At 35.5% G+C, this 15,179-nt stretch overlaps 1 protein-coding gene, 1 long non-coding RNA gene and 1 pseudogene across 2 annotated transcripts; all 3 read right to left on the bottom strand.

The window, feature by feature from the left end:
• Nucleotides 1–2,045: 2,045 nt before the first annotated feature.
• LOC118033230 (uncharacterized) lies at nt 2,046–6,664 on the bottom strand. The gene is made up of 9 exons (XM_035038139.2): nt 6,508–6,664; nt 6,303–6,424; nt 6,094–6,194; nt 5,258–5,453; nt 5,072–5,164; nt 4,630–4,689; nt 4,411–4,485; nt 3,993–4,073; nt 2,046–2,560 (listed from the first exon to the last, which is right to left on the bottom strand). Exons 1-9 carry the CDS (start codon nt 6,599–6,601, stop codon nt 2,183–2,185), a joined length of 1,200 nt encoding a protein of 399 aa, XP_034894030.1. The 5' UTR covers nt 6,602–6,664; the 3' UTR covers nt 2,046–2,182.
• A 2,008-nt stretch (nt 6,665–8,672) lies between these two features.
• LOC140954302 (uncharacterized) lies at nt 8,673–11,803 on the bottom strand. The gene is made up of 2 exons (XR_012168656.1): nt 11,597–11,803; nt 8,673–9,147 (listed from the first exon to the last, which is right to left on the bottom strand). It is a non-coding gene; the product is annotated as an uncharacterized lncRNA (long non-coding RNA).
• Nucleotides 11,804–12,806: 1,003 nt separating this feature from the next.
• LOC118033232 (fasciclin-like arabinogalactan protein 4) lies at nt 12,807–13,991 on the bottom strand (annotated as a pseudogene).
• Between the last annotated feature and the right edge of the window lie 1,188 nt (nt 13,992–15,179).

A 15,179-nucleotide genomic window follows, 5' to 3' on the forward strand; every position in this document is an offset into this window, starting at 1 on the left:
AGCATTCTTAACCAAACACATTAAAATTATTTTTTCTTCAACCTCAATTTCAATTATAGTTTTAATCAAACATCTATTTTTTCAAACTAACCTTAACTAAAAGTATTTTTTATAAAATAATTTTTTAAAAAATAAAACCACAACAGCTACCACAATACCAAATATATTCTTTATATTATTGATGTCCTGTTACTTTGAAAATAAAGTTGTCTTTTTTCCGATTCCACAACACAACCGTTGGCATCTTTAATGTGAAATTACCTTGCAAGGTAAGTTGTCTTTTTTCCTATTTACCTCTTTGATTTTCATTTCAATTCTACCTAATTTTTTCCCTTTTGCTACATCTCTTTTTTCTTCTTCCTTGATTCGTGTCAGGCTTTTTTGGTTTGTGTTCACTTTGAAGAGATACTGATTTTTCACATTTTAGATCAAGTGCTTAAGGTTGTGGACTAGGAAGAAAAAGAAAAAAAGGTGTTCTTATTGACATTTCAGAAAGGTATTCGACCTTTCTTCCCCTTACTCTTTTTGTTTATTTATATTTTCATTATTACATAATAAAATTAAAACAGGTTTAAGAAATTGTCCTTTAGCTCCCGAGCATTCATCTAGTTTCATCTAATTAAGCTATAGAGTGATTAAATTGAAAAAAAAAAGTTTGAAAATGAAAAAAAAAAAAAGTTAGTAGTTAAGCTCCATAAAAAATACCCCATATATTTCAATGTAGATGGTAACTATTATTGTTGTTGTCCTAGCTAGTCATTGTCTTTTTTTTTTCTCTCTCTATTTTATTTTATTTTCCTATTTATTTAATTTTAAATTGTATATGACAGGTTGATATGATCTTGATTTTTTTTTATGTATTATGGCAGATTATTTGGACATGAGAAAATACAATTTATTTTTTAATATAACATCTTTGTGCTTTCTAATTCGGCTCTAATGGCCCAAAGTCAATCTCTTGTAAGGCTATGCCTTTAATAGTTTTTTAACCTAAGATTCAAAGACAATGTATATTTTGTTACGTAAAAATATTTCTGTTTTATATTTTTCAAGTTTCTTTATTGATAAGTTTATCTTCTTTTGGTATGATATTGTCAGTTATAAGACTTAGCACGATGCACTTAAAAATCTAAAATAAAATAAAATATTGTGGTTCTTTTTATAGATTAATTCTTCTTTATGGTTCTACCTAAATTTTATAGACTACGTTTTGTTACGTAAATCTTGCCCAAAAAATGCAAGGAAATAATAGACGAAACTAAAACATTATTGTGGATTGTAATGGTGGGTTTTTGTTTTTTGCAAAATAAAATCTGGTTTCATAGACTTAAATCAATTAAAACTTTAGATACTAGATTTGAAACTTAAATAAGCATTTGAGGATTAAATTAAATGAAAGGGGAGAAATGGCTACCACTGAGAAGGGCTCCAACAGACATGTTAGAAAGTGTTGTTACGATTATTTTTTTAAAAGTAATTTTTAAAATCAGCATATCAAAACAATTCAAAATATAAACAAAAAATTTAATAAAAAATAATTTAATTTTTTTAAAAAACACGGATTAACCAGCGTTTCTGAACGCTCTTTTAAGCAAGAGCGCATAATGACACCACATCATTTCTTTATTTTTTTTAATTAAATATATTTTTTTAATTTCATTCTTTATTTTTTATTTTTTTTATTGATTAAAAATATAATTTTATAATTTTCATATAGAATTTCTTCTTTCAATAATTCCAATACGGCAATACATCACAGTCTTTGTTATTTTAAAAATATGTCGTCCAAATGCAGCTGAGAGCTATAGCGTTCCATCTCCTCATACAAGTGCTTTTAAGGAGTGAAGTGGCAGGCTATTAAAAGCTGTTAGCTTCAAGATAGAATAACAGAATTAAAGAAAAAAACACCATTAATATTATAGTAAGTTGTATTCGAGAAAGGATGGCAAAATGAGGCCTTTAACTAATTTATAGCTTCTACCTGAAATGGGAAGAAGAAGATTGGTTTATAGCTCTTCCAAGCATGAAAGTCATAAAAAATAGTATCTGCAAAACTGGAAATAATTAACATATAATCCAATGAACCAGATCAATTCAAATCTGGCTCAGCAAGGAAGAGATTCTGCGGCCATAATATGTAGTTACTACAGGAACTGCAAGGAAAAAGCTGAAGATAGTTTGGTTAACTGAGCTCGTCTCTCCACATTAAGAAACTGCTACGGTTTTGATTACCATTCGGAATGTCAGATGAAACTACAACATTCTCTACAATTACATTGCCATTAAAATCAATTCTGTATGAGACATCCATTCCTTCCAAAATTAAGTGGTATGTTACATCCCCAGAAGGATGACAAACCTGGCTGTTTTCATTGTCCGAAGCTTCTTGATCTTGGTTCTGGTTTGAATCAAGAGCACTATGTTGTGCTTCCCCATTTCCAGTCTTGATAAGGGGATCATGTGGTTGATTTCGTTGAGATATTGATCGAATATCCCATGAAAGCACCTGCTTGATTAAGCATTGAAGTTCATCTGGTGATGCATAGAGCGACTTCTTTTTCTGAACAAAACAAAAGCACGGCTATCCTGATCAGGACATGTTAAAAGATCAAAAAGTAAAAAGAAAGACCAAGGTAGCGTTTCTAATATGGAGGAACTCATTTTGCTCAATTAATATTGCACCTTTTTGCAACTGATCACTCAACATTTAAAACTTCAATAAGACATGGTTGAAGAAAAAAATATTATACAATGGGATCAACAGGAATAGTTTTCAGACAGTGAGAGAACTTCAACATGGACATTGTTAAAAGTAAACATCTAAAAACAAGTAATGAAGTCACATAATCTATCCCTAACGAATCAATTGCAATGAATTTCCATGGAAGAATTGCTATCAAATTCAGATCACCAAAGATTTAATAGAATGGATTCATGTTTGGTTTTTTAATTCGTAATTCTTCACTGTTCACATAAGTACTCCAAAATCAAACGTTGAAACATTGTTCATGTTTCTCTCTATCAAAGGTATATTTCACTATTTTGAAACGAAGAAGATGGAGATGATTTGGGTGAGGAGAATGGACACTGGACAGAGTGTGGCCAATTTTGGGATTTCTGATGGGGCTTCCCAATTTTTTTTAATGTTGTTGCTCCACCCTAGACTGTATTACAAACAGCAAAAATCATCAAGGGGCCACATTTTTCTTAAGTGCATCCTTTACCCTGCCTAAAAAAGAATCACATTTTTCCAAAATATGCATATTTTTCCTGAAATAAGTTTTATGTTTTTCTTGTCCGATGAAACATGCCACACTTGTGCCATGCTCACTTGAACTTTGGTGTTTAGAGTTGCAATTTGGGGCTTTGATAGTGTAGGATAATGAAGGTAAATGTGAAAATGTGGTTCATTAACAATTTAATTGTTGTAGATGGTTGACCTGGATGGAGGCCAACAATAAGAAAGGTTAAACACTTCCAAGTATAAAAACATAGTTGCAGGACTTATTTGTTGCTTTCCCTAAATTTATTTATATAAATTCATTTCATTGCAATTACTTGCACAACCTAACAACCATGGGTTATCTACCCATTCGATTCTATTATTTGCAAGGACTATAAAATAAACAAAAAACTTTGATTGTTGTCACTTTAATCATAAGAGAAATTTTTTGAAGGGAGATGTTCTCTGATTTAGCACCTTCTGGGCTGCTTCTCTCACATGCTCAGTCAGTACCTCTCTGTAATCTTAGCCATTTATAGATAAAAAAATTTCTTGGTGAGAAATTACTATGATGTTTAATTTGGCAGTTAGTTCTACCATAATAGACTGCTATGGACGAGGTAATTTAGCGAATTGTAAAGATGAACAGACAGTAGACAACATAGACAGAGGAAACGGCAAAACCCAGAAAAAGAAAAGAAATCCAAACTAATCATATGAATTTGAACATACAAATGCTTAATATTTCAAGTAGTTATGAACCACTTACTGCTGTTTCCCAACAATCAGATAGTGAGGAAGAGAAGCCCTCAGAAAAGTTAACAGAAGCTACTGCTAACATATTGTCCACCTGTACAAAAATTAGCCATTATTCCAATGTGATAGGGGAACAAGTGAACGGGAAAAGGGCAAGCTCAACGAGAAAAATATGCATCAGACTTAAGGAGTGGTCCTTTGAGAAGGACATGCAGCATTACTTCATATATATCTGGAAATTGTTCATCAACAGAACCTTCTATAGCTCTAACTTTACAGCTTATAGTATAATAATGCTTGCTGCAGTTGTCACTTTCAAGAGTCAAGACTAGGATTTTATTATAGGAAATAAATTCACAACATAATGCATCATCATTTTCCTAAAACTGCATTCAAGATTAAAATATGGTAAAGTTGTATTGTGGTATTACCATTACCCACTCCGGCACTGCTGCCCCTTGGATGCTATCACAGTATGGTAGATATGGTTTGATGTCAAGTATTGGCTGTTAATAAAAGTAGCACAATGAGTACAACAAATATCATGGAAACCATGCATATGCATTCTATTCAGGATAAAGCTAAAAGAAAGAAGAAAGATATCAATCATAGGTAGTGTGACTAGGAAAGAAAAAACATGGGAAACTTACTGTCCCGTCAACCAGGTCAACACCAGATAGAAGAACCATGTTTCCTTGTACAGCCTCCACCTAAAGTAAACAATGGATATTGTTACTAATTGTTAAGTAAAGGATTTTCCTTTTTCTGCAAGTTCTAACATTTCATTAAGAAAAAGCACCATGCAGTGCAAGATTCAGTGTGACACTCCAAGCATGAGGATGAAATGCATCTAGTTTCCCAGAAATCTTTTATTGGTGAGAATAGAATAAAATCCGTAAATGCAGGAACCAAGGGAGTGCTGCCCATTTGCACAAGTAAGAAAATACAAGAAATAGTTTTAAGAAGTTTGATTATTCCTTTCCCATATCAATGAACCTTGATATTAATCTATCCCAATCTATATACATTTATTCTAATTTTTTCATCAGCATATGCAACACAGCTAGAAACATGTAAAAAAAATTATCCTACCTTTGCAACAGTGAGCCCAATAGGGCATGGGCGATGTGGAGATCTTGTAGCAAAGACTCCCATCCTTCCTCCTTTCAGTCTTGGTACTCTAACCTATCCAACCAGCCATACTTTTGTAGAAACTTCATATAAGAACAATTTTAGATAGAAATCAAACTATACAATATATCTAGTAGCGACGGTTACCTTAGCCTTAAACTTTGATCTAGAGGGATGCTTCCATAACTTCACCAAATCTGTATTCAAATGAAACACATATATAATCCAGCAATGAGAATATTCTACAAGACCCTCAAGGGATGCTGGAGGAACCCGAGCTGAGTCAAAGATTAAGCATGCCCTAGCAAGAGGTACGAGTAAGGGTTGCCTTGGAGTCCCATTTCTGCACCAATAATGAGTGAGTTAGCTTCTATTCATGAACAACCATTTGCAAAAGCATAGATAAATGCAGACTTTCCAAGTTTTTTGCCTGAGTATGCATGCACAAAAAGTACAAAATTTCAATATAGGAATACAACTTGTGTCAGCATTAAGCATAGGATTGGAGAACAGAACAACGTGCTCAGTATTCAGGATTCATAATGACAGAAATCAATCATGAATTTGGACTTCAAATGATGGACTTGGTGAACTTAGGAGATCTAAAAAGGAGACGGTCAGACACGCAAAAACAAAATCGATTCCTTCTCAACAAGAACCGTTCAGATATCAAAAACCAAGATGAAAGTGTTTCCTTACAATGCAGTAAGAAAAATTTCCTGTTATTTGAGTCTGGGAAAGCGTTGAAGGGATGCAGTATTCAGGAAAAGTTTCTGCTTTCCATGGAGAACAGCCATGGCAGGTCCGATTGCTTAAGTAATCAATGAAACAAATCTCCTGTCTACTTATATAGTTCTATTCCTCCTAAAAATTATCTGAGATTGTCAATTTGTAGCTTTCTCTGTACCCTTGCTTCACTTGGTTGATGTACCACATTAAGAATGAATAAACAATCTCTAATTTGGATCACCGAGGAAGATTACCTGGTTGAGAAGCAAGACTGAACTACTCCAATGGGGGTCATGGGATAAGAAGCCTGCTCCAAATTCTCAGACTTGGGTTGTGCTAAGGCCTTCCTCAAATCCTACAGAACCAATAAGGAGCACCAATTTTATCAATGGTCACAACAATAATACAACATAATAAGAGAAAGGGCTCAGTATAACAGAAGTGCATAGATTAAAAAAGAGACCTGTTGGGCTCTAATTCGACCTTGTCTCTCAGCAGCACTTTTTTGCATACAAGAATTGAGAGAAATCTCAAGTTCTTGAATCTTTGAATACAAAACTCTAGCTTTCTTTCTACAAAAATAAACTGAAAGAATGAAAGCTTCAGTGTAAAGTTCATACCTAGAATACAGTAAATTCATAGAAGACATGAAAAGAAGGGAAGAGTACGAGAGATAGCTGCTGTTGAGGCAGAAAGAAGTGCAAGTGCCACAGTTATGGTGGATGTCACAGGCAACCATTTTGAGTTTACAGTAGAACCCATCTTCTCAAAGTTTTTGCTCTCTCTCTCTCTCTACTTCAGCATTGAGGCCGCCTGCCTAGCCTAGGTTAGTTTTACTTGTGTATGCACAAGTACAGTGGATTCTGGCGTGTTGTGGTTTGGGCCGAATTGAAAATAATCTTTAATACTGTGGCCTAAAAAAAGATTTAGTTACTGTTTGTTTTATTTCAAAAAAAAAAAAAATATATATATATATATATATTATTTTTCCTTTGTTTTAAATTAATATATTTTTAATGTTTTTATATCATTTTGATGCTATACTATCAAAAATAATTTTTTTAAAATAAAAAAAATAATTTAATATATTTTCAAATAAAAATTACTTTAAAAAATAACCATAACCACATTTTAAAAAACATTAATATAAAATAAGGAAGCTTTGTGTGATTAGTGACCCCTAATTGATGTAAATTAAAATAAAAAAGCTAATTTTTTATAGAGTTTCTGTCTATTAATTTATTTTAAATTCTAAGAGACTCTAGTTGGGTAGGGTTTTTTCTTGTTATCATTTTCTTTTCTTCTCCAAGTGAAATGATAACTAGTAAGATGAATGACAACCTTAAACAAAATTATAAATGAATTTTTTAAAAAAATATTCAAGAAATATATATATATATATATATATATATATATATATATATATATTATATATAAGTAGAACTTGAAACAAGCCTTAGATTAAGCAAGAAAATAGAGAGAGTGAAAAAGTGAGGGAATAAAATATTATGTCAAATGTGTTGGACATTGAATGATCTTTGCATTATTGATCTCAAGTCTTAAAGGGGATTTGCTCACTTGTCATGATTGATGAGCTTTTTTAATATTATAATATCATCTGTGATATAATAATATATTAAAAAAAATCTGAAAACATAAAAAAAAATTTAAATAAAAAAATAAAAAACTTTCAATTTTTTTTAAATATAAAATAAACAGGCTCATAATTCAAAAAGAGATTGTAATAAGGTTTTTTATTTATCAAAATAGTTTGTATCAATACAGAATATAGGTAACTTGCTCATGATTTGAGGATTAATGGAAGAAGGAATGCCTTGAAGATTGAGCACGCACCCATGAACGAAGAAAACTGACAACAAAGCCCTAAGATGCCGAAACAACATGGCCATGTAACTGTAATTTACACATGAAAATCAGCAACTTCCTTTTTCGCCGTAGCAGGCCCAGAAACAGAACTAAAAATAATGCACGGTCTGGTCTGATATTAGAAGCCTCTGCAGTGTCATCCTCGACTCGAGGCCGTTCTAAATAAGAGTTAAGTAAAATTATTATTATTTAAAATTAATTTTTATTATTTTCAAATTATTAAAAAATAATAAAAATACTATTTTAATATATTTTCAAACTATAAAACGAATGCTTGCTTCCCTGCTAAGGTGACAAAATTAATGGCTCAGTATCCAGAGTTGTAGATCAGGCTTAAGCTTTTTTATTATTATTATAAATATTTTTTATTATTAATATAAATATTTGAGTTATCTTGCACACATTTTAACTAACTCTAAAATTAATAATTATACAAGTCTCCAATAACTCTAATGTTTATGAGACTCGAACTAGTAATTTTTAGATAACAAATCTAGAACCTAACCAGTTAAACTACACCTCTTAAAATTGATCATGATTAAGCTTTGATAGCAAGCAAAGTAGCATTGCATGCTTAGCTGAACCATGGCTTCACCAACTTGTGGATCTACTTCGAAGGATCAATGTTTGAAACCTGTAAATTCCAAGCCATTTCTAAGCGTGTCAGAACTGCCCATATCCACCTCAGCTGCCAAAAACACAGGCTCTCTTATATGCAAACCACTTCACCGAGCACCGCATTGGTGCCTGATTAAGCCTCCTCCATCTACCATACTGGGTTTACTCTACAAGCCCCCTCGGTATTCTAGTTATTTTCTTTTCTTGATAAACCAGAGGAAATATTATAAATAAGGCGCCAAGTAAACATTGATAAACAAAAACACAAAAGCTTGGACAAAAATGAGACCCGAGTATCAACACAAAAGCTATCACAAAATGATGAAGAAACTAATAAAAGAAGACACTGACATTGAAGAGCCTCGAAAATTGTTTGGGCAACCTAAACCTCCAAAAACACTAGGTCAACAAAAATAATCAGGAGCATCCTCATTCAATTAGAAACTTCTCCAAACATCACCCAGGTGATCAAGAAGCACACTAGAGAAATCAATGACAGCAGCCCGCCGTCAAACCAAAGATTAAAACGATACCAGAATAGAAATGGTTACGGACAGAGATGCTATATTAGTGATAGAAAAAGTCTAGAGACATAAAGTGCATGAAAACAAGAAGGATTAAGATGCATTGCAGAGCTCCTGGAAATTCAGCAGCGGAAGAGTTGCAGCAGCAAAAGAGCACATAACCTAACAATCTTTAGACCCAAAAATCAGCAAACTCACAGGAGCAGCCAAAAGATGCCAGAGAAGCCCAAAGAGTAGATCCAACTCCAATGAAACAGCAGTACCTTCCTTGCAGCAGAACTGGGACAATATTAAAGCAATCATCAGAATCAAACCTAGGGTATAAATCAGCATTTCTAGCAACTCCTAGTACAGCAAGATGGTCTGCAAAAAAAATTGGCTTCAAGCTAGACATGACAGAAAAGACTCTCTGGAATGATCCAAAAGGGGAAATGGTGAGGAACTCTTGATGACACGTCCAAGGCCAATCCGATTCTTTATTAAACCGACTAATAACAATAGTAGTCCAATTCCACCAGAATCAAATAGTGAAGCAGCGAATGATTTAAAGCAGTAATCACTAAAGCCTTGATGATGGCAGTGGCTTCAGCTAGGTTTGAAAACCACAAGAGCAGGAAACATTCCAAGGATGATGCCGCTGCAATCACATAAAAAATTAGCAATACTATCAGCCCTGAAAAAAAAAAAAAAATGCATCAGCATTCTACTTTATCCATCCTTTTTGCAGTTGTTGTTAGCCAGTAAGTCTATATCCTTTCTTGCTGGCTTCAAAGAAGTTAATAGAGTTGGCCGGCTTAACTTCTGCAAAAAACCTGTGAAACTTGAAGACGGCTAGCTTGCTATCCACCAGAATATTGTTAAATATATAACCATTCATCCATCTCCAATCTTGCCAGCTTGTGACTTCAAAGATGAGAGCCCAATCTTCGACCATGACCTTGTCACACACTTCTCTAAGCTTATAATACAACCATTCACTATGATCCTTCTCAAAAAAAAAAAAATGTGACCTTGTCCTTCTCATCCAGAAGACTGCACCAAGCACTTGGCCAGATAGCAGTCCCTACGCACATGTTCTCCTCTTCGCTCATTAGTAATGCACAGGTGTCAAGTAACAGAGTCTGTTAGATTCCAGGTTCCTCTAAAAGCTCATTTGTTGACAATCTCTTATTCTGTATCAGCCAGGAGATATAGAGAATCTTGTGCGGCCTTTTCCATTTCCAATCTAACCTCCACTTGTACCTTGAGTTACTGCAGTAATCTCCTTCAAGAAGGTTATAAGCAAACTTGATGGAGAACTTCCTACCGCCAGTTCTTTCATGGATCTGTCTGTCCCTCTCTTCAGCTTTGTAGGAGAGGTTCATGAGGAAATCTTCAGAGCAAAAGGCACCAAATGGAAAACGTGTTCCAGGCCTATTCTCCAGTAGCACCAACCCACTCCACTGCTTTAGAATACCAACAAGCTTCTGGGATAGGATGGAAATTCATTGTCAGAAAGAGGGCCCTCTATCTCGACCCATGTATCTCACCACAATCCTTCTAGTGCTTGCTCACATGTTTACTCAAGACACCCAAATGCCCTTCCACAGGTGAGAATCACAGCCTTTGACCCCAGTCCTACCGCAGAACACTTTCTTGGTAGTTACTACAGTACTTATGCATTGAAGCCCTATCCACAGCTCCATTTTATCATGAAAGCTAATTTCATAATGCCTCTTATTTCACCATGGAAGTTTCAGCACAAGGTTACCTATTTCTTTAACTCCAGACCTCTGTTTCCCTTAGGCTGATTAACTTTATACCACTTCAGCAAATAAATCTGCAGTCATTACAAGGTTGCTTTTCCTTAACCCAAACCTCCCATTGAACTAGAACTAGACTGCTTTCATAAAATATGGTGCTGCATGCTTATCAAGATCCTAGTGGGATTGCTCTAGATCAAACAATTTGACATGATCTATGAAACTTCAAAATGGGTCAATATCTTGATAAACACAGAATCAAAATAAAAATGACCAGCAAAAATCTTGGTTTGAAAAAATAAAACCATAGATCTAGATGTTGCCCTAATTGTAAATCCAGACCTAGAAATTGATTGAGAATGGAAATCAGTTAAACCAAAGTGGTGGAATAGGAATCAGAAGAAAACCAGTTATGAGCTCCTCTGTACTACTCCAAAATACTATTTCTGAATGGAATCCCCAACAAATAGTATTTCCCAATTGAGCCACCAGCATTTATTGTAGCAAGCACAAGGACCTTCCCTTAAAGCTTTTCAAAACAGGTTCATAGGATTGTCATCAATAAATTAGGTTATGGACCACAAGAGAGAGCACAAATAAGTTTGAAACTAACCAGCCTCTGGTTCCATGACCATCATTCTCTTCAAATCTCACAGTGTTTTCTTCCAATGATTAATGACTTGCAACACTAGAAAGAAACATCTTGTAAATTTTCTTAAAGTGTTCTTGTGAGAAGCGGGGCTATAGTTTTATTTTGATGAGTGCTTATTGACCAGATTAAAGACTGCAATGATACCAATCAAGTAAAAAGCAATTAACAAATCATTATAGAACTGGAATAACAGCAAATTACAATAGCACACCCAACAGCCAGATAACACAGTTGAATTGAGAAAAAAGAGAAGAAGAGGAAGAAGAAAAGAAAACAGAGAGAGAAAGAAGAAAAAAGAATGCAATAATACCTAATCAGATTCAGAAGGCATTACCTTGCTTGGCCCTTGCATGCAAGGAAATTGAAACCGGACTCCCTGGTGCCTGTGACCATTGACCTGTTTGTAATTCACCCAAAAGCTATAAACAACAGAAGATTAGAAAGATCCTCTTTTCCTCAATCAAAGAAAAATCCAATATAACCACACCAAATCAAGACCAAGGTGATGAGAAAGCATTCACACTTGAATTTGGGCAACAAGGAGCTGGTCCACACCCCAAAATCCTAAAATCCCACTTAGCATTTTTACAATCCTCTCTGCCGTTGATACCACCAGTATCGGAGCTAGAACCAGACTGTCTCCCCTGCAACTTGAAGCTCTCATTGCTGCATAAACTGATTGTAGGAAAACTACTCGCTACCAATAAAATCATAAGCCTATGACATATTCATAGCATTCACTTGGAACTCCCAAACGAAACAAGCCAACAACCGTTAATTTTGCAAACTCAAATTTCTCCTCAATCATACACTATCAAAGTAAACAGAAGTACCAATGAGATCAACAATGCAACATACAAGCATACCCTGCTGCCACACCAATTTGTTTGTTATTTCTAGGATAAAGCATGTGCTGTCAAGGGTGCACTAGGGAAGAACTCGTCGAGGAGATTGGTTTGGACATAAAAAAATCAGTACCCGTTACGGCTTAAAAAGGTGAAACATAAAGAAGATATCAAATGTTAGAATTCAATGTTTCAAACCTCATAATAAGTTCAACACTGTCACAGAACAATAAAAGCCGCCCAAAATCATGAAAAAAAAAAACTCCATTTACTCTTATTAAAATTTTTCATAACAAGTGCCAAAAGTATAAGTGCAGAACTGCAGAGAAAATATGATGCTCTTATGATATAAATTATTCAAGAAGCTACACAATTTCACACTTAGACATCTCCTCTACAGTGCCACATACAAAGAAAAAGCACAAAAAAAGCTACTTTTGTAGCCAAATTCAATTCAATAAAGTGTACACCCCCCCCCCCCCAAAAAAAAAAAATTCTTTGATTATCAAGTGCAAAATAATTAAAACACATACCACTAAATACAATTACATACAAAAACAACACAAAGCAAATGTAGAGTACTCAACAACATGCAACCCTCCAACTCCAGACTTAATCTCTTCTCTGACACCTGGAGCAGACGACAGCATTTTCGGCGAATTCTCTGGTGACAAAGCACTAACAGGCGGCTGTGCATTCCTATATCAGTATTCCTGGCTTACTGGTCAAACACAGGATTCCTTCCAAAAATCTCTTAGGCAAAAGCACTTTCGAAACACCAAAAATGACAACAGGGTTCTGGTCAAAAACAGTCTGCGTAACAGACGCTGAACAATCCCTGAATCAATCGCACTGATCCATTAAACCCTCGAAATATTCAGTGTAAAACTGCCAGCACCCATATCTTCAGTAGCCAATGTAGGCTGCACAGGATTAACGATAGACTCCAAGGAACCCAGAGGGTAATAGGAATGCAAGACATGAAATTTTAAGACATCAGCTTTCTTATCAGCTGGCAATGACTGTAGACTGATAGCAGTTGCGACAGATCTGAAAAGGCAGAATCTGTAGGCAAAAAAGAGTTATCCCAGCTCCTCTTCATCAGCTTCAAATTCCTGTACAACTCCGGAAGCAGATAAAAAGAAGCTGCGACCAAAAAACTGTGGCCATCAAGTAATGCTTTAGTGATATTCACACCCAATGTAGGCCTTGTTTCTGATGCATCAAATCAAAACCATATGGGACTAACAGAGAATTCACTGAAATTATGGAAACATTGTAAGGAAGAGTCTTTATCAAGGACAAAACCGTGGCGTTTGAGGAGGAAAAATGGGTATGGAGAGGAGATAGTGATTGCATTTGTTACTGGGTTTCGAGTGATATTAACAGAGCCAGAGTTAGAGGAGCACGGCCGGTGGTTTGGAAGAGGGTGGTAATGAGGGCCCCAGACGGGGGAACTTGGTGGAGTCGGAGGAGGAGAGGTATTGGAGGAGGATGTGGTAACGAAGGAGGTCGGCGAGGGCAGATGGAGAGAGGCGGCGCGTGAGGTCTAAAGAGGACGAGAAAGGTAAGAATTTGGAATGACTAAGAGAGTTAGGGCAGATCGGTCAGAAAGGTCTGAGGTTAGAGAGGGTATGGAGGTGATGAGGGAAGTGAAGGAGGAGAAGTCAGGGAAGGAGGAGAGGAGGGCTGTTAAATTGGTTATGGCTAAAATTGGGGTGGTAGTGGTGGTGGCGGCGAGGAGGAGGAGGAGGAAATAGGTTATGTGTGGTTGTTGGGGTAAGATGGGAAATGGCTGGATTGATTGGTGCATCCCCTTGGGTTTACTTTTTCAGGATGCAGCAGAGAGAGTGAAAGGAGTGAAGAGAGAGAGAGTGAGCGAGTGAAGAGGATGGAGAGTGATTTTTGATTTTTTAGGGGAGGAATAAACCAAAAAGTTTCAATCTTGGGGTTGGGGGGGGGGTAAATTAGGTTTTTTTGAGGGGGGCAATGCATAAAGTTCTGATCTTTTGAGGGGCCTTTGTTTACAATATTTGAAGCTAAGCTGAAGAGTAACCTCAGCAGTCAGTCAGAGGTGCCCCTTTTCTTGCATCACTCTCTTCTTTTGGGGTCTGTAAACAATTTTTTAATACACCTCTCTCTCTCTCTCCTCTCAAACCCCCCCCCCCCATTTTCATGGCATCACTGTATTAGGTACGATTGCTTCTCTATTTTATTCTGTCATGCTATTTGATTAATCCATAGTGGGTGCTCTTCTTTTGCTTCTGTTATGTTGACTTTCTTTCTTTAGGATTCAACCTCTCTGTGTGTGTGTGTGTGTGTGCACATGAATGCGTGTTTATGTAATCCTTGTATGTAGATATGAAATTGAATTGCTTTGAGGAAACCTAGATATAGTAACAGAAGTTCATAGAAATGTGGAAATCATGTAGGAACACTGTGTTGCTTCTTTTCTTGTTTTCTTTGATGATCTTGTTATTGTTGTTTTGTATGTCCAATTTCTCTGATTTTCGTGGCCCCTTCAGAGTCAATCATGATTTCTTGAGTTCTAACACTATCAGATTGCACACCTACCGGCAATTACTTCATGACTTTCGTAAGCGTCCTAGCAGGTTGTCCCCCCCCCCCTTCTTTTCTCTTTGTCTTTGATTTCTTAAACTGATTGATTTGAAGCTAGTTTTTAGTGCTTAATTTGATTGAAGTATGCCCTACATTCCTGCACCCAATTGTAGAAAGAATCTACTTCTCAGGTATATTCTATTTGCCGCAAGTTTTTAACATGTGTTTCCCTTGTTTAGAACAATCATAGTGAGAAACTATTGACAGAAACAAATTGTACTCTATTATTGTCACGCACACCATACATGGGAAGTTAATGAAGTTATGGCTTACTTGAAACCATGCATGAGGGGCCGTAATGAATGTTTATCACGGCCAAAAAGAGTACATTACAACCAAAATGTTCAGAGATGTTCACCTAGGGCAAACGAACACAGAGAAAGAGCCAAGCATTTTTTCTTTTATTATTATTTTTGTTGCTGTTATCTTTTTTTGTTCATTGTAAATGGCAAT

The sequence above is a fragment of the Populus alba genome, chromosome 18 (genome assembly GCF_005239225.2).
Source record: "Populus alba chromosome 18, ASM523922v2, whole genome shotgun sequence".
Taxonomy (NCBI): domain Eukaryota; kingdom Viridiplantae; phylum Streptophyta; class Magnoliopsida; order Malpighiales; family Salicaceae; genus Populus; species Populus alba.